Consider the following 20376-nt stretch of genomic DNA (forward strand, 5'->3'; position numbering starts at 1 on the left):
GAAACCATTAAGTTGTTGAAGGAATTTTTACTGGCTGCTGCACTGCTTAAAAAGGGAGATCATTGTGAAATATCCAGTTGTGGCTAGGGAATTCAATCCCTGAGCTGGGGAGAGAAAGTAAACCGGCTTTTCCAATGCAGTTAACCCCTTAAATGTCCCCTCGGATCGGGCTGGGACTGGGAGGCCCTCCTCCAGCATTTGTGAATCTTGTGATTTGTTGTTTGGGTTGGATCAATGATTCTGTGCAAGTGACCAGCGAACCGATAATCTGGTGAGCGAGGGCGGCTGGCCTAGTTTTGGGGGGCCCCCTTCCAAGGGGCCAGGGCTGGAGAAGAGGCATCGGAGAAGAGAGAATCACGGAGTCACCCCTTCCAGAAGGTGCTTGTGACAGTGTTCACTGCAGCCCCTCATTTCGCAGTGTCTCAGAATGGGAGTGACGGACCCGAGGCCACGGCATTGGCCCAGTGGGTAGGCGGGGAGCGCTGGCAGGTGCCAGGATTCAGGGCACCTGGGGCTGGCGGAAACGGGCTGTGAGGGGACCCCCTGGGGGGGCAGCCCCCAGGCATCCCGGCACCGCTCCTGGGGGTTCCCAGCCGGACTCCGGTGGCCTTGCCAGCCTCCGTGCCAGCCCCTGGAATTTCAGCAGAGCCTAGAAATGCGGCTTTAGGCTTGGCGACGGGGGTGGGTGGCTCCCGGGGGCGGGGGCAAGGAACGGGCAGGTCTGGAAATAAAGCTGAAACCGAGGCAATAAGCGAGAGTCTCATGTAGTAATTATTACAATGAATACTCTTGGTAATAAATAGTCATTATTCCCGCAACCACACGCGGTGGCGGTTTTCGCAAAGTTTTGAGTGGCCCGTGTGCCCCCAGGAGGGCCGCCTCCTCCGCACCGGGCACGCGGAATGCACAGCTTTCAAAGGACACAGGAGCGAGAGCTGGGCGCCCCCCGCCCCCCGGGATGAGGACGCCCCCTCCCCCGCCGCGAGCCGGGCCGGGCCTCCCCGCAGCAGAGTGGTACGGCCCGGTGGGGGGGCAGCGGGGGGCCCCGGGGGCGGGGCGGGGCGGCGGGGGGCCCCGGGGGCGGGGCGGGGCGGCGGGGGGCCCGGGGGGCGGGGCGGGGCGGCGGGGGGCCCCGGGGGCGGGGCGGGGCGGGGCGGGGCGGCGGGGGGCCCCGGGGGCGGGGCGGGGCGGCGGGGGGCCCCGGGGGCGGGGCGGGGCGGCGGGGGGCCCCGGGGGCGGGGCGGGGCGGCGGGGGCCCCGGGGGCGGGGCGGGGGCGCTGGCTCGGCCGGGCCCAGCGGAGCGGCGGCCGCGGCGCGGCGGGGAGCGCGGGAGCGGCGCATGGCGGGAGCCCCCGCGGGGCCGGCCCCGGAGGGCCGGGGTGCCGGCCGGCCCCTGTCCTACAGCCGCTGGAGTTACGACAGGTAGCGCGGGCTCCGGCCCGGGTCCGAGGGCGCCGGGGGGCGGGGGCGGGGGCCCGGCCGCTGTCGGGGCCGTCGGGCCGGGGCGGCCACGCCCCCTGAGCCCGCTGCAGCGCTGCCCGGGGCCCGAGGGGGCCCAGGGGGGCCGGGGCCGGGGCCGGGGCCGGGGAGCCCCGCAGGCAGTCCCATCCCGCGCCCCCGGCCCCGGCGTAACGGGGAGATGCGCCCCCGGGTCTCTGGGGAAGCCCGCGGGGCCGGCTCCCTCCGGGGCGGCGCGGCCCGGCGAGTCCATCTCCCCGGCCCCGGCCCCGGCCCCGGCCCCGGCCCCGGCCCCGGCCCCGGCTCCGGCCCCGGCTCCGGCTCCGGCGGGCGCCTACAGGGCCAGAGGGGGCCGGGGCGCGGCGGCGGGGAGGGCCCGCCGCCAATGGGGTGCCGCCGCGGGGCCCCGAGATGCCCTCAAGATGCTCCTCTCTTATTGATAGATTTGTGTCATGTGTGTGTGTGGATGGGGATGTGCACACTTATATATTTATATATTTATGTTTATATTTGCATGTAAATATTTATAGATATTCTTATAGATATGTATACTTATAGACTTACATATTATATATGTATTTATATTTATATATTTATACTTACATATTTATATATTTATACACATTTATATTTATATGTATTTATACTTATACTTACATATATTTATATTTATACTTGCATACTTATAGATATATTTATATAAATTTATATTTATACTTGCATATTTACACATCATTATACTTATAGTTATATTTACAAATATTTATACATATTTATATATGCATTTATATATTCATACTTGTATGTATTTATAGTTTTACTTATATATTCATATTCATAACTTCATTTCTACTTATACTTATATATCTATATTTCTATTTATATATTTATATTTTACTTACACATATTTATATAGAATACATACAGATAACTATAAATGCACATGCACATAACACATGTGTACAAACATACATACTTCCTACATACACACATATAGAGAATAGCTATCTGTTGAGAGCAGGAGGCAGAAACTGAGACAAGAGAGAAGAGAGAGGGAAGGAGAAAGAGAGGAGGAAAGCAGGCAGAGCAGTTTCAGTGGGACAGAGAAGAAATGAAGGGCAGTTAGTTGTCAAAGTGCATAAAACCCATAACCCAGTGTCAGGAAGACCCATCTTCCTAATTTCAAACTTGGCCCTTAATATGTACTAGCTGTGTGACCCTAGGCAAGTCATTTCACTCTGTTTGCCTCAGTTTCTTTGTCTGTAAGATGAAAGGAGATATCCAGGGCAGTAGTGAGAGTAGGAATAACAGAAGAATTGCCCTTTAGAGTTGAGATGTATAAAGGAAGATCCCCAGACTCTGAGATAGGACCCTCTGGGGGATTTACAAGAGAACAGGTCCAAGAGTAGAACAGAAGGAGGAATGGGTGAGTTTTGCACTGTTGGAGAGATATGACTAAGATCAACCAGCCCAGGCCTTTGATTTTATCTAAAGAGAAATAGTCACAATGGTATTAAGATCCAGGGTGCTTAGACCGAGGGAATAGAGCTAGAAAATTGCTCACCCTCCAAAGTCTGTACCCCTCACCCTTCATTTCCAGTGATTAGCAAAGGTCCCGACACTGAGTAGAAACTCAGTGAATTTCAAGTGGGTGAAAAAGAGTCACTCTTGGATTCAGAAAATCTGTGCACCGACTCTTGTTCTGCTTCTTTCCTCACTGACCCTGGACAAGTCAGGTAACAGACAACAAGCACCGTGCTAAGTGTTGGAGAGAAAAAGGCAAGGCATCCCAAATCAGAGAGCTCACAGTTTAATGGAAGGAACAACACTAACCAAAAGCTACGTTCAAATCAGATTCATACAGGAGAAATTGTACATAAATAGAATGAAGGCACAGCTGCAAGGGAGAGCTGGAGAGGCTTGAGGAGGGGCATTTTCCACTAGGGTGAGTGGACATTCAAGGCTCAGAAGGCAGTCTATGAAAGTGCATACATGAGGGGTCCTGTGTTCAGGGAACATTGAGAAGGCCAATGTAAGATTTTGAGTTTTACAGTTTTTCTCCCTCCCTTCCTCCCTTCCTCCTCTCCCCCTGGATACAGGCTTTACCTTTGTTACCATGCCAATCATAGATTGATCTGAAACAGAGAAGAATCAGATTCAAGAGGGAGAAAGAACACAGTAGAGAGAGCAAAATGACATAGTACGTAAGACAACTTTTAAAAATAGAAGATAATAAACTTTGATCTTCATCTAAATTCCATAGTTCCTTCTCTGAATACAGATGCTAATTTCCATCACAAGTTCCTTAAGATTGTCTTTGACTATTGTGCTGTTGAAATGAACAAGTCCATCAAGGTTGCTTTTCACCCCGTGTGGTTGTTAGTCTGTCCAATGTTCTCCTGCTTCTACTCATCTCACTCAGCATCAGTTCATGTAAATCTTTGCAGGTTTTTCTGAAATCCCATCCCTTATGATTTCTTATAGAACAATAGTGTGAGGAGACCAATGTATATGGAGCCGAATAAGGTATAAGAGAGGTAGAATGGTTTGGAAGAGGCCAGGTTATGAAAGGTGTCCATAGCTGTGTGAATGGATAGGATTGAGCCAGGAGTCATTAAGACCTGACTTCAAATTCAGCTTCAGATATTAGCTGTGTGATCTTCGGGCATACACACTGCCTCAGTTTCCTCAACTGTAAAATGGAGATAATAGCAACACCTGGGGCAGCTAGGTGGCTGAAGTGGATCCAGTGCTGGACCTAGAGTCAGGAAGACTCACCTTCCTGAGTTCAAATCTGGATTCAGACACTTAGTAGCTGTGCAATCTTGGGCAAATCACGTCATCCTGCTTGCCTCAGTTTTCTCATCTGTAAAATGAGCTGGAGAAGGAAATAGGAAACCACTCCAGTATCTTTGCCAAGAAAAACCCCAAATGGGGTTGGACCCGACTAAAAACAACTGAACAACAAATTAAAGTTGCCTCAAATGAGGTAACACACAAAAGTGCTTTGAAAACCTTAAAGTGTCAATGTAAATGGTGACTATTATTACTACATACAAGGCCTTGTGCTAACTCTGGAGATTTAAAAAAAAAAAAGGAAGCTGTCTTTACTCCTAAAGAGCCAACAGTCAGTCTCCTGGGGAGGGGTTGGGGGAGGATAATGAGCCAACAGTACACATGTAAGTACATACAGAGTCTACCCCAAAATGACACAAATTAACTTACAGTAGGAAGAGAGTTTTAACTGGGGGTGGGTGAACTAAAAAAGCTTGTGTGGGAAGTTCTTGCTGGTGGTTAAAAATTCCAAGATTCCAAATCACCTCTCTCTGGTCTCAGTTTCCTCTTCTGTAAAATGAAAGGGTTCAGTGAGATGATCTCCAAGTTTCCTTCTAGCTCTTGACTTTAAATTCTGAAAAGCTAGACTGAGGAAGTAAATTCTGGACCATGAATCCAGATCAGGGAGCAATTAAACCTGTGTCAGAAAAGCTGATACTATGTAGTCTATGATGTCTTTTCATTGAATGGAACTATTTAGTTCTATTTGAGAGGCAGGAGATACAAGGTTCCCTGTAGAGGAAAGAACTTTGGCCTTGATGTCTGGAGATCTGGGCTCTAGTGATTAACTGTATAACTTCAGTCAAGTGCCTTTCCCTTTCCAGAATTCAGTCTCCCCATCTCAAAAATAATGAGATTGGGCTAGATGGTCTCTCTCTCTCTCTCTCTCTCTCTCTCTCTCTCTCTCTCTCTTAATCAAGGTTAAGTTGATTTGCTTAGTAAGTGTCTGGGCCAGATTTGAATCAGCTAAGTGATTTCCATTTGACCGGGAACTCCTTGAGAGTTAGAAATGTTTCTTTGTAATCATTGTTTAGCACTGGGTATTTCATAAGTACTTGTTGTTTGTCTGTTGTTGGTTTTGTCTTGTTCTAATATATGATATGATTCTCTGATTTGAAATAGTCATCAGAAGCTTCTGGGGAGCTGGGTCTAGAACAGAAAGGATGGGTGGGATCACTTGAGCTAAAGTGTGGAGGCATGAATAGATGGACTTGGTAGGAGTGACTGAGCCTTGGTGAGACCCCTTTGGATTTGAGGTCAGAAAACTAACAATAAGGGTAACCTTGAGTAGATTTCTTCCCCCTCTCTGAGCCTCAGTTTCCCCATTGTAAAATGAGAGTTGGTGCTAAGTGATTTCTCAGATAGGTCCATTGGAACGTTGTCCTTCTATGACTCTCTGAGATTGAGTGGAATATGCCTTTCACTCTGTGTCAGTGGGAGCCAGTGGAAGCTTTTGGACAAGCTTAGTTGGGGAGAAGAGCTGAGAAAATATTCTCCCTACTTCCTATTCCCTTCTTTGCAGAGGTCAAGGGGAAGCCTCAGGTGGGGAACATCATATAAACTAGTCAGATATGGTTGCATATTTTGAGTGGTTTTTTTCCTAGATTGACTTTTTTCTCTCTTTGAAAACCTTTCTTACAAGAGGGAGGGGAAGGAGAGGGATCTCTTCAGAAATAAAGGTGGCTTAAAAGCAAGTTATCAATAAAAATCAGATAACAAGCAAACCAAAAAGCAGACTGTGAACAATATTTTCCCAGGCTATAACTCTACCCTGCAGCCTAAATCAATGTGGATACTTTCCTAATGTTGAATATCTTCTGCTAATTTGGTATTGATTTTCACCTTTGTTCCAACAAGTCGATGGGCTGACTGTTCCCAGACAGTGGCTTCAGAAACAACTCCCACATCCATAACTGATCATCTCCTAGTTGTTAAAATATAGTCAATTCCATTTTAAATTGTTATTTGGTGCTTTCCCCGTCTAGGGCCTTGCAAGTCTCTTCTTAAAGATGTTTTTATAATATAGATGCCTGGCTTTTTTCTTGTCCCTAAGTCTTTAGCTTTGTTCACTTCTTGATTCCCAAGCCATATTTTGCAGCATATATTTTTCTATCCTGCTCCACGCCCCCTTTTGTATAAAATCACAGAGCACTGAATTGTGGTGAGATGGCAGCAATCTTGGACTTGTAGTCAAGGGATGAAGGTTCGAGTCTGTACTCTACTACTCAGTTCCTTTGTGACCATGACACAAATAAGGCAGCTAGATGGTGAACTGGAGTCAGGAAGCCCTGGATGCAAATCCGGACTCAAACCACTTACTTAGTAATTGTGTGATCTTGAACAAGTCTCTTATACTTCTACTTCAATTTCCTCATTTCCACAATGGGGATAATAATAACACCTACCTCTTGTGAGCCTCAATTAAGAAAATATTTGTAGAGTTTTGCAAACCTAAAAGAGCTACATAAATGCTTTGCTAATTCTTATCCTTAATCGCTTTTTCTTCCAGGCCTCAGTTTCATCATCTGTAAAATGAGGTTGGATTAGATCATATCAGTAATCGCTTCCAACTTGAAATTATGATCAAAAGCATATATTGACTAAAATTTGAAGGCCATTACAGAGTTCTTCACAGAACTTCTCTACCTGTTCATCCTTTAGAGAGAATCTTAGTTGAGAAGTTATGTTTTCTCTTTTTGCTTATGCTTATTGTGAATATTGCAAATTGATATAATGATATAATAGCATTTCAAGAATTGAAATGACATTTATATAAAACAAATATAAAGATATATTCATATATAACATACATATAATACATATATTACATGTACACACAACACAAACATACAGTATATGCACACACACTACACACAGAACATGCACATGTGTATTATATATACACATACAATATACATAGAACATGCACATGTGTATTATGTGTGCATATATAACCTCATTTGATACAGCAAAACTGTGAGATAGGCATTATTACTCCCATTTTATATAAGAGAAAATTGAGATTGACAGAGGCTAAGTGACTTGCCCAGGGTCACACAGCTAGGAAAGGTCTGAGATGGGATTTGGGTTCAGAGTTTCTTGACTCTAAGTCCACCATGCTTACCCATTGTACAAATGTCCCTTGAAATATTTCTGGTTACTTTTAAATGTATAACAAAACCTACTAAGTTAACTCCTTGATTGGCCTCTCCTAGGAGAACTTGAAAGCCATGCTTTTGTTCAGCCTTTCCCATCTTCTGTTTTGATTTATAATGAGAACATCACTAGTGATGAGTTTTACCTCTTTTAGTCATAATTTGATTTGTTGATTGTTGGAGAAAGTCTCACGATGAGAAGACCAACAATTAAATCATTGTTTATGAAGTATCTAAAAACTGTGTGATACTTAGTATACTCTGGGGAACTGCGCTGCAAGAGGGAAGGCCATTTGTATTTTTCTTTGTATAACAGGTTGCTATGGTCAAATAATTCATTGCTGCTCATCTGACTACTGGTGACTGCACCTTTCAGACTTAGATAGGCTGGTCTTCAGACTGCAAATATGATCTGCCCCTGGAAACATACATGAAGGTGTGGAAAAATGTTAGACCCTTAAATTTGAAGGATAGCTTATGCCATGCTATATAGACATATCCTTCCAGAACTCAATATTCTTATACCTTGCTTACTGCTTCATTGTCTGAGATCCAGTGATATTGACCTTTTTGCCATTACCTCAACACAGGACCCACCATCTTCCAATTCTGTGTCCTAGCATTCTGTCCCTTCTCCTGGTTTTCTTGGATTTCTTCAAATCTCAGCTAAAATCCCACCTTCTAAAGAAGATTTTCTCAATCTCCTTTAATGCTAATGCTTCCCTCCTTATCTTCATTTTCTTCTACATATATCTTGTATGTATATAGTTAGCACAGTCTCTTCCTCTGGAATGTATGCTTCTGGAGGGCAGAAACTGCCTTTTTCTCCCCCCTCCCACATTTTTTCCTTTTGTATCTTCAGAACTTAATCTAGTGCCTGGTACATTGCATTGTTATTGCTTGGCTGTTTCAATCATGTCTGATTCTTCATGGGTTTTTCTTGGCAAAGATTCTGGAGTGATTTGCCATTTCTTTCTCTAACTCATTTTTACACATGAATAAATCGAAGCCAAGTAAAGGGATTTGTCCAAGGTCACATAGCTATTGAGACTTTGAGGTTGGATTTGAATTTAGGAAGATAAGTCTTCTGACTCCAGGCCTGGTGCTCCACTTGTGACACCTAGCTAGTGATGGTTCTCATTGACTACAAAGACTCATGGAGTCTTACAAAATTCTAAGTCTTTGTAATTCTATGTATCATATCTCTGGCTATTGGTCTTGTTTGGGTTGAAGTCCACTATTCTGCTTCTACCCATTTTTTTCTGTCTAGGTACCTAGAGATCACACCTCCACTTCTCTGTTCTCTGCTACAAATTTCAAATCACATTGACTTATTCATGATAAAGAATAATTTACAGAATATCATACTTGGTTTACTGACAATAAAAATATACATATTTGCTCTGTAATCCTATCCTAAGTTAACTAGAAATAGTTTACACCTAGGATGATAGAATTAGGATCCTAAAAGATCTTATTAACAGGTTAGAATTACAGGTCAGAATGAGTATTCTGAAATTTAATAGATAAATATAAAGTCTACTCTTTTTTTTTGTTTTTTGCAAGGCAATGGGGTTAAGTGGCTTGCCCAAGGCCACACAGCTAGGTAATTATTAAGTGTCTGAGGCCAGACTTGAACTCAGGTACTCCTGACTCCAGGGCTGGTGCTCTACCCACTGTGCCACCTAGCCTCCCCTAAAGTCTACTCTTGTGAAGTTGATGTACCCATGTAGAAAATGGGAGAATTGTGTCTGAACAGTCATCCATCTGATAAAAATCTGGAGGATAATAATATGAATCAAAACTAGAAATGTAAGACAGCAGCTGATTGTGGAAGGTCTTGGATCTTAGGTACAATATTTTGAAACTTCCTTGGAGCTACTCAAGAGTTTTGAGCAAAGGAATACCATGACCCTATCTTTGGATGGTGGTGGAATTTAGAACTGGAAACGACTTTAGATATCCTTCAATCTCCTTGTTTTACAGATAAGGCTCAATAAGGACCAAAAGTCCATTTGCCAAAAGTCACATGGATAGAAATTACCAGAGTTGAGATTTGAACACCCAGCCTTCTTTCCATCATATCAAATTGGCTTGGGATTTATCCCTCAGATCTCAGAAAAGGAATTCTGGCAGGAATGTGAATGAGTAAGGAGAAAGGGAAAGCTGTGTTGAACTGGGTTGAAACCTCTCTCACTTGATCTGCCACTTGCTAGAACAGCTTATTTCCACTTCCTCTCCATCTCCATGCATGTACAACTGTGGATCTTTGACTGAGTCAGTAGAGAGAGAGAGAGAGAGAGAGAGAGAGAGAGAGAGAGAGAGAGAGAGAGAGAGAGAGAATTGGGAAGAAAGGGCTACATGCTATATTCCTGTGGGATTATATCCTGTCCTATCTTGGGTCTTTTCTCTAGCCTCCCCCCCTTCAACCAACCAAAGATTAATTCCCCTCCCCCTTCCAATCTAAGATGCTACTCCAGGCATCAGGTGCTATAACCTCAGGGAATGTAGACTAATTATAACTGAAACTGGGCCAAAGCTTGGCTCATTAGTAGTGCCCTACCCTGGGAACAACCCTTCAGCAGGTCCCTTTAATCTGCTGTAGTTACCTTCCCCTTTCCCTCTTAACAAATAAATGCTCTTTGACCTTGGGCCTGGTGGGTTGTCCTGGATGTCTGTGAGGCCATTTTTTTGGAATATTTCCCTTCCCCAGAAAATTTTGAATATGCTATTTTTCTTGAACTTATCTCAGAGTAAAGAATATACCAGGCTTTATAACATAGAGAACAAGGGACCAGAGAACATAGGAAATATGAGACTTTAGTGAGATCATAACTATAAAATGTCAGGGCTGAGAGGGGTCATAGATTATAGAATGCTAAGGTTGGGAGGGGATTAAGGACATAGAATGCCAGAGAAGGAAGGAATCTCAGTTTGTAGAATTGAGAACATACAACACACAGTATTTGAAACTGGGAAAGATGTTAGAATATAGAACATGGAATGTGAAAGCATGCACAAGACTTGGATTCTAGAATGTCAAAACTTGGAAGAATTGGAGAGATAATTTTAGGCAAGGAATCACAGAATTTCATATTTGGAGGATAGCTCAGAGTGCATCTTCTCCAATCTGGACCTGACCAAGAATTCCAGTTTTGTCCATACCATATTCTACCTCATACAATATTACAGGAATGGGGAACTGAGGCTTAGAAAGGATTTGTCTAAAGTCAGCTAGTCAAAGTGGTAGAGAAAATATTGGAAATCTGGTCTCTTGGTTTTCTAGTTAATGCTGTTTCAATACTCAGATGCTGCCTCCCTAATCCTGCTGGGATTTAGGGGAACTGTAACTAAGGGGAAGGGCTGCTTAGGGCCTCCTTAATGATGCCCTCTTATACTCCTCCCCCCCAACTTGTAATGCTGTTCTTTAGGAGTGAGAGGTGGGGGAGGAAGAAGAGAACTGTTTTCCCCATAAATCCATCCCAGAGATGCAATTTTTCTTCCTCAAGATCTGGGGATAGATGGAGAGCATCACCCTTTCCCCTCTTCAGACAATTGGCCTGTAATCTGGCTTTACCTAAATCCACAGCGGGGAGGATGGAAATGGTAATGAACTGTGACATATTGAGGTCAATGAAGTCAGCAGCCACAACCTTAGTGTGTTGCACAGAGGAAGGAACATAAACCCTCTCTATCCCATGAGGAGAATGCCCAGGAGCTGAGTGTAATCAGTGGCTTATAAGGAAGGTGTGTGATGCAGTAAACTTGCCCCACACTGGGACAGAACACACCTCATTGCTCTGTGATGCTAGCTTGGCTTCTCTCTGGTCCTAAGTTGCCACACATCCTTTTGGCACAAAATAGGGGAGAAGGAAGATGAAACTGAGAATTCAGAGATTGGGGAAGGCCTAATTTCAAAGAACATTTTAAAAGCCCTACTTTGGGAAAAGTAACGAGGGAACAGAGTGCTAAATGGTCAAAACCCTTTGGGAGAGTCATGTTCAGTTCTGAGGTTATATTTTAGGAAGAGTGATAGAGTGATAAAACTGAGGGTGTGCCTAGGGAAAAGCCACTCAAATGGAGAAGCACCAGGAAACCAAACTCATACAATTGGGGAGGCTAGCCTTTACATGAGGAATGGGATAGCTAGTTTTCATGTACCTAAAGGGTGTCATCTAGAAGACTGGTTGAATTTTTTTTCTACTGAATCCCAGAAGACAGAATTAAGATTCCAGGTCTACAACTGGAAGGGACCTTTGGGGTTATGGTGTCCAACTCATTCATTGTAAAGATGAGAAAATCTCAGACACACAAAGTTCAGTTCAGTTAAGTGACTTTTCCAAGTCACATAGCTAGTTAGAGTTTAAGGCAGGATTTGAACTGAGGTCTTCATGACTTAAAGTTCCATACTCTATTTATTTGACTTCTCTGTCCTTTGAGTTGTAGAGAAGCACATTTTTGTTAGGGTGAGAAAATATTTCCTAGCAATCAGTCATCCAGAAGTGGAATAAGACCCTTTAGGAGGCAAGTGGGTCCTTCCTCTCTGAAGACTTTGTGGTGATTGGCTGGATGAAGTCTTGTCAGGAGTGTAGGGAAACTAGATGGCCTAGAAGGTCCTTTTCAGTTGTGGAATTCTTTGATTTTAGGACCTGATTCCTGTTGTCCTGCCTTATTGTTGCTCATCTGAGGGAATTGGAAGAGGGAATCAGGAAAGGCTCCAAGGAAGAGATACATTAGAATTGGATTGATTTGTAAAAACTGCAGAGGTTAATTCCCTGTTTTAACCTTCTTTGTGGGATGGAGAAAAAGAAAGAAAACTTCTATGTTAAATGGGCTGAGTTCCTCCCACCTCATCCTGCCCATGATTAACATCTTCTTTGGTCTCACTTTTAATGTAACCAGAGAAGCCTGAGCTTCAGTGACCTGCTTTCGACTCCCCAATCTTCCTATCTCCCCAGGTAGAGGGCTATGACGAAGGAGGGAAAGCTCAGAAGCAGGGGTGAGCTTGAGCCAGTCTGAGCTGGGGGCCTAGGTTTAGCCTGTGGCCCTGTGAAGATGGGGTTCCAGGAACCCTAGCAGACACAGGGTCAGGGGGTAGTACACCCCACTGAGTTGTCAGCCCGGTCTGTTCTCTGAACACCGGGTGCTGGGTTACACACCTGTCTAGCCAGCTCTTAGCACCTTGGCCCAGGCTTGATGGAAGCGCTGTCCATCTGTCAGTGCTGAAGGATTCTCTCTGCATCTCTGCACCATCCCCTCCCCCTAAATCTGCCCGGTGTCATCCCCATTTTTTCTCCCCTCTTCATCCAACCTGGTCTTCTAGGGGTGAAGCTCAGGACAGAGGTGGGGACACTCAGAAAGAAGGCCCTGGTGCCTACTCTGGGCCACTTACTACCTGTATGCCTGAGCAGGGGTTCCGTGGTTCCCATCACCAACTCTGAGCTTTCATTACTGACATTTTCAGCATCTTCCATTCCCGGTAAGTACCCAGGATTGGGTTTGAGGGTCCTGACCCTGACCTGGGAGGGCTGGAAGGACTTTGCTTCAGGGGTCCTCTGATAGCAGGGCAGAACGATACCTGGATACCCTAGACTGCCTTCACTGGAGATCTCTGTGCTGTTAGGGCAGCACTCCGATTATCCAGGCAGCCATTTTTGGCCTGGATAGAGTATGCATCAGACATAGGATTTGAACTGAAGACTTCTTGACTGCAATTTAACTTTCTATCCATTATATCACTAACCTTTCTGGGAACTTTTTATTACTAATAACCATTCCCATTTCCTTTGTGCTTTACGGTTTGCAAATCTCTTAACTTGAAGTTCAGGACTCTGACTCATTTACTACATGGCTTTACTACAGGACCAAGAATAGTTTCCAATTTAATCCAGTTCAGTTCAGTTTTATTTAACATATAAGGTGCTTCTTTAGACTGGGGATGCAAAGACAAGACTCAATTCAAAAGGTCCCTCTCCTCAAGTAATTTACATTCTACTTTAATAACTGAAAGGAACTTCAGAGTTCACCTAACCTAATTTAGAGTTCCCGAACCCAAAGCCAACCTACTTTTTTAATTCTTCCATACATTTACATTTGATTCCCTGAACTGTGTATCTTCTGTTACTTTCCAATAAGTTTCCTAGACATTTCTGCCCCTCTCTTCTCCCCTCTGGGTATTAACAGCTAGGTTCTTTTCAACTATTCTACCCCACCTTAGAAAAAGAACTGGTTAAATCTTCCAGTCTCTAACTCATCCACTCCTTCCCCTTAACCTTAGAAAGATACACTTAGCAAGTCTTTGAAGTCCCTTCTTGATGGATTGACAGCTGTGTTTCTTTATCTTTGATTTTTCTTGCCCTTTCTCACATCCTCCCAGGTCTAGTGTCAGCAGCCTCAGAAAGAATACTGCAGAGGGCAGTCATCATATAAAAGAAAGGGAATCAGAAGAATAAGCTTTGTTTTTGCCAGTTACTAACTGTGTTACCTTGTGCAAATCTCTTTCCCTCTCTGGACCCCAATGCCTCTATTGTTCAGAAAATTTAGACATTATATTACCTACTTCATAGGGTTTTTGTCCAGAACGAATGGCTCAATAAATGAATGAATGAATGAAGTTATTAAGCACTGATTATGTGCAAAGCACACCACAGGGTTATAAATTTAAATTTGAAAAGAATCTCAAATGTCCTCTGGTCCAACACCCTCATTTTATAGATGAGGAAACAACCCTGGAGGGAGAGCTCAAGTGATTTGCCAAGAAGTGACTTGCTGAAGGTTACACAACTAGTAAGTATCAAGTATTTGAGTCTGGACTTGAACTCAGGTCTTTCTGACTACAGGGCCAGTGCTCTATCTACTGCACCACCCATCAATAGTCATCAGTGCGTAAGCTTTTGAGTTTCCCATTTTCTACCTCCCTCTCTTCCCTCCCTTCCCCCATGGTAGTGAGGTATCTATTACAAGTTATACATGTACAATCCTGTTTAAGAAATTTCCATATTAGTCATGTTGTGAAAGAAGAATTGGAACTAAAGGGGAAAACCCTGAGAAAGAAAGAAAAAGCACGAAAGGCATTTAAAAAAATGAACATAGAATACTTTGCTCTATATTCCAACTCCATAGTTTTTTCTCTGGATGTGGATGGTATTTTCCATCAAAAGTCATTTATGATTATCCTTGATTTCTAAACTACTACTGAAAGGTGATGAGTTCATCATACTTGATTATCTCACCTCCATATCTACTCTTTCCTCTGGACTACACTATCTCTTTGTGAACTTTTGAAGTGATATAGAAATGGGAACTATTATTATCATTTCCTTAAATTTTTACTGTTTGAGCTAAACAGAGAAAGAACAACTTGGATTATTTCAAGTTACAAACTGTCTCATCATCATCAAACCATAGATTTTGAAATGGAAGAGATCATGGAAGCCATCTAGTCCAAGTTCCTTATTTTATATGGGTTATAAAACTGAGATCCAGAGAGAAGACCTCTCTCATTTAAAGTTACATGGGTAGTAAGTGGCAGAATCAGGTCTTAAAACCCATAACTTCTGACTTCTAGTTCTGTACTGTTCCCAGGATGCCACTCTAAGTCATTATATCCCTCTCCCTCAATTTCCTCATCTGTAGAATGGACTTGATGATACTTATATCATTGACCTTACTGGGTTGTTGTGAGACAAGTGCTATAGAAGTAGGAGCTATTATTTTGGAAGGGATGGGGGAAACACAGAGGAAGGATACTCTTTTTTTAAAAGTATTCTCTTTGAGACACAGCATAATTACTTAGTTGCCTTAGGGCTTCTGCCTAAGAGCCTTTACCCCCAGAGGAAATTGCAGACTGGAGGTTTTACTGGTGCCAATCTGATTGTTCAGCTTTCACCGGAGGAGACATGGAGGCAGAGCCTTCAAAGCCCCCTAACTGGGAAACTTGACTCTCTCCTGTGCTCCCAGTGGGTAAGGATGGGACCTGATCTGGCCTGGGGCTGCACTTCTGGGGCCTTTTCTAGGCCATGAGATTCAGGTGACAATCTCCTCCTAATATGCTTATTTGGGAAATGGGGAAACATGGCTCTCCCCAGACCTCCAACCAGTTACCACTTGCCTGGGGAAGGAAGGGAGTATCACAGACTCAAAGAACCTTTGAGGTTACCAAGTTGTTTTTTTTTTTTTCATTTTATGCATAAGGAAACTGAGTCAGAGAAAGGTTGAATGACCTACCCAGGGTCACAGAGCTATGATCTGAGGTGGGATTTGAACTTAGCACTTTGTAACTCCAAGTTCAGTATTCTGCCTGCTATATATTGAATTGCTTTTTTTCCCCCCCTTTTATCCTTCTATTTTATATGAGAAACTCAGGGAGGGGAAATAACTTACTCAAGTAAGGAACTAGGTCAAGATTTGAGCCTTTGTTTCTATTAATTAAGGAGCAGCTAAGATGACTGACCAGTTTTATATGGAGGCACACAGTGTCAGAGTACCCAGTCTTTAAAATTTCACCTAGATTATTAGCCCCCATTTCCAAAGGCAGAGTCAAATGGAGAATTAAGCCAGGTCACAACACTATTGTCCCCCACCCTTCTCCCTGGCCCCTTGAGAAATTCTTTGTACTTTGATAATGAAAATAAAGAGATAACTGATAACTATAACACTGCCTAGGGAAGGGTTGGGACAAAGGAGCAAGCATTCATTAAGTGCCTACTGCATGTAAGGCAGTATGCTTAATCAATTTACAAATAATATGTAATTTGATCCTAATATTATAGATAATGATGATGATGATAATGATAATGACTAACATTTGTATGGTGTTCCTACATTATCATCTCATTTGATCCTCACAAAAAACCCTGGAAGGTAGGAGCTGTTTTGATTTTGATTTTGATAAATGAAGAAACTGAGGCTAGCAGAGATTAAGTGACTTACCCAGGATCATACAGCTAATAAGTATCTAAGACTATATTTGGACTCTGCACAATGTGCTCCATCCACTCAACTTCCTGGTTCCTAGATTGGGAATTATCTAAGAAATCTGTTGTGATCAGAGTGCCTTTGAGGAATTTTTCTTATCTGATTGGACAGAATGACCTTAGAGTATTTCTAGGAATTCTGTTATTCTAAGTTGTTTTTTTTAGATTTCTATCATTTCCAATGCTTTCTCCCCAAAGAACAATTCTCTGCAACAAAAACAGTTAAGCAAAACTAGCAGGCATATTTCTATGTCTGATAACCTTAATATTAAGATTCCTTGATTTTTCCCTTCAACATTGTTGTGATCATTTTCAGTATGACATACCCCTGGATTTGAAGCCAAAAGAACTGAGCTTGAAATCAACTCTATAATTCTTATACAACCTAATTCTGTTTTGGGGGGGAGTGTGGGGGTAAGGAAATTGGGGTTAGGTGACTTGCCTAGGGTTTTGCAAACTATTAAGGGTCAAGTGTCTGAAGCTAGATTTGGAGTTAGGAGGACATTTGAACTCAGGTTCTTCTGAATCCAGGAGCAGGGCTCTATCTACTATACTACCTAGCTGTCCTCTTGTTTAAACTTGTGCAAGTTTCCTTTACTTTTAAGTTTTTCCATCTGTAAAATAAGATGGTTGGACAAAAGTCCCTTCCACATCTCAGGCTTATGAATCTTGTGCAAGTCAGTTCAGATCCACCTCCATGGGTGGCCTCAGTTTTCTTGTCTATGAAAGGAGGAGGTTGAGCCACATGACCTCCGAGGTCCATCTCTAGAGTTAGTCAGTGAACATTTGTGAAATGCTTGCTTCGTGCTAGGTACAGTGGGGAATACTTAGTTCTTGCCTTCAAAGAGATGACAGTCTAATGAAAGAGACCACAAGCAAGATATAATAGAAGGGTTGGGAAAGTCTTCCTAGAATATGGGACTTTGGTTTGGGCTTAAGCCATGGAGGCCAAGAAGTAGAAATGAAGAGCTTTCCAGCCATGAGAAACAGTTGGTGAAAATGCCTGAACCCAAGTGGTAGAGAATCTTGTTTGTGAAACAGTCAGGAAGCCAGTATCATTGAACAGAAGAGTATAAGTTAGGGAGGAAAGTGTAGGATGACTGGAAAGATAGAACAGGCTGGGTTAGGAAGGGTTTTGAATGCCAAACAATATTTTATATTTGATCTTGAAGGTGAGAGTGAGGCCTTGGAATTAGGGGTGATATGTTTGAACATGTGCTTCAGAAAATCACTTTTGTGACTGAACAGAGGATGTTTTGGAGTGGGGAGAGACTTGTGGTAGGCAGACTCACTAGCAGACTGCTATCATGGCCTGGGCATGAGGTGATAAGGGCCTCAGTTTCCTCATCTGTAAAATAAGGAGGTTGCACTTTATTGCCTTGAAGGTTCCTTCAAGCTCTAATGACCTGAACCCTAAAGCAGAAAAGTTTTTAGTAATTGGGAAGGGAGTAGTATCAAGGAAACTTTTTGGAGGAGATGACCTTAAAGGAGGATAAATTTTCCTCAGGGAAAAGGGCAATTTCAGGCATGAGAAACTGTGAACAAAGGCAATGAGGAAAGAATGGTGGGATCTATGTGAGAAGGATAAAGAGAGTTAGCATGGTACATCAGTGAAAGCACATTGACTACACATTGTAGTCAAAGGGTCTTAGTCCAGTCTCTAAGTGACTTTGGCTTTGTGACATTCAGTTTATTCATCTGTGAGCCAGTTGGATTAGAATGATGATGTCAAACAAATATAAATGACTTTCTGCTGACTGAATACCTACTGTTTAGAAAACTACAAATGAACATTATTTTTGCTTTATTGGAATTTTATCTATTTTGGTAAACATTTTCCAATTATATTATTATAATCTGGTTCAGACTACAATTTTCTGATCTTTCAACCTTTTCTGGGCCTTCCAGTTTGATACTTTCATCCTGGATGACTTCTGTGGTGCCATCTAGCTCCATGTCTGTGATTCTATGATCTTTGAATGACTGCTAAAAGGAATGGAACTAGATAAGGCTGGAAAAGTAGGGTAGTACATTATTGGGGGAGAATCTCATTTTTGGGAAGCTTGAAAGTAGAGGATGATGAAGAATAAACATCAAGAGAAGATATTAGAGGAGAATTAGGAAGAATTGATGGGAGAACTAGAGGAGAATTCATTAGGGAGAATGAAATGTCCCTTAAGAAAAAAATGGAAAAGAACTCCAATAGTTTTGGTTTTTTTTGTTTTTTGCAAGGCAATGGGGTTAAGTGACTTGCCCAAGGCTACACAGCTAGGTAATTATTAAGTGGCTGAGGTCAGATTTGAACTCAGCTACTCCTGACTCCAGGGCTGGTGCTCTATTCACTGCGCCACCTAGCTGCCCTTCCAGGAGCTTTTTAAAAGGGTGGCGGTGGGGGGGGGGGAGCCAGGAATTCTGATCTATGTTTGGAGGGGCAGGGGAGAATGTTACTTGAACCATTCAGTATAGACATTAAGAGAGGAGAGGAAGGGAGGAAGAAAGAGCATTGAATGCTGAGAATTCTGGAGCTATACCCTTTGTCCTCCAAGGATTGTTGGTGTGCGCTCATATCTTATCCAGTTGAGTTAGAAGGAGAAGGAAGAGTAGTGGAGGTTGATGGTTCCCTGTTGAGGAAGACTAAGGCAACTATTTGTTGACTTAAATGATTAACTAACTAGGTCCCCAAGTCTTTTGGGGGTTTGTGTCTTGGACCTGAAAGGGAAATCCCATAGACTTATCAAACTTGGTGCCCATTGCCTACTTCCGATGATTTACATGGACAGGTAAAATAGACTCCTAAAGAATCTCAAAAGCATCTCAAAATATGAGAAAATCTTGGACAAGAACTGAGAACCTTAGAGAGGAGAAGTGGTGTTTTCATCAGACAACAAAGATCCCTCAGAAGAGAAGGACAGATTTGGGAAGAAGTGTCTGAGAAATGGATTTGGATTTCTATCCCAGAGATATGTGACCAGCAACACTTCCAAGCACTGCCCAGGAAAGAGTGAAATGTAATTGGGGAATGTTAGCAAAATAAATAAAAACATGATAGAGCAGAGAGAACATTATATTTTAAAACTAGGTTGATATGCAGTCACAGGGATCCTTATGATGTATTAGTGCCTTTTGTTTCTATTTCAGTTTGACATCATTGTCCTAGATCATGACTTTTAAAAAAATTAATTTTTATCACAACTAAATATAAGGATGATGATGAGGCAGCTAGGTGGAAGAGGAAAAAGAGCCCCATTCCTGGAAGATGGTGTTGAGTTCAGCAGAAAGGAAAGATCTGAGTTCAAATGTGGCCTCAGAGATCTACTAGCTAGGTGACCCTGGGCAAGTCACTTAACTGCTCTTGCCTCAAAAGTTACACACACACACACACACACACACACACACACACACACACCTATATGTATATACACAATTCATGAATTGTATGCATACATACACATGTATGCATGCATGTGCATACTTATACACATGTATGAATGAACATCTAACAAGGACTGGCAAAGAACCTGTTTGCTTTCTGTCTTACATATCTAGTCAAAAGGGCTACAGACTGAAAAGGGAGGGAGAGAGAAGTTCCCCTCTCAAGTAGATAGAAAGTATCTCTACAATAAGAACAGAATGGCAGGAGGCATGCAGAAATTCCCAGGAGAATCAATAAACCAAAAACAAAACTGGAGGGCAATAAAATCAATTCTGCAGCCTCGGATACAAAGTGTGGGCGATAGGCAAGATGAGCCAGAGCCTAATACAAAGAAGTGAGTTTGACTTTCCAGCCATCCACAGACACGTGTCCATAGCCATGGGCTTCATCCCTGGAGCCTGAGTGGAAGCAGAAGTTCTCAGCCTTCCTTGTGGCTTCTGTCTCTCTCTCTTGCCTCTACTACTCTAACTGCAGTAAGCAGTTATGTAGCCATCTGACATAAACTAGGCTTAAGGACTAA

The 20376-nt window shown here is 43.1% G+C and overlaps 1 protein-coding gene across 6 annotated transcripts in view; it reads left to right on the plus strand.

The window, feature by feature from the left end:
* The first annotated feature begins 1319 nt into the window (after positions 1–1319).
* TUB (TUB bipartite transcription factor) overlaps positions 1320–20376 on the plus strand; it is a 145650-nt gene continuing 126593 nt past the window's right edge. For all 6 annotated transcript variants that reach the window (XM_074230227.1, XM_074230231.1, XM_074230228.1 and 3 more), the window contains exon 1: positions 1320–1422. In XM_074230227.1, coding sequence (XP_074086328.1) covers positions 1340–1422 — 83 coding nt within the window. In that variant the 5' untranslated portion in view covers positions 1320–1339. The remainder of the gene's footprint in view (positions 1423–20376) is intronic.

Source organism: Macrotis lagotis, chromosome 3 (assembly GCF_037893015.1).
Source record: "Macrotis lagotis isolate mMagLag1 chromosome 3, bilby.v1.9.chrom.fasta, whole genome shotgun sequence".
NCBI lineage: Eukaryota > Metazoa > Chordata > Mammalia > Peramelemorphia > Peramelidae > Macrotis > Macrotis lagotis.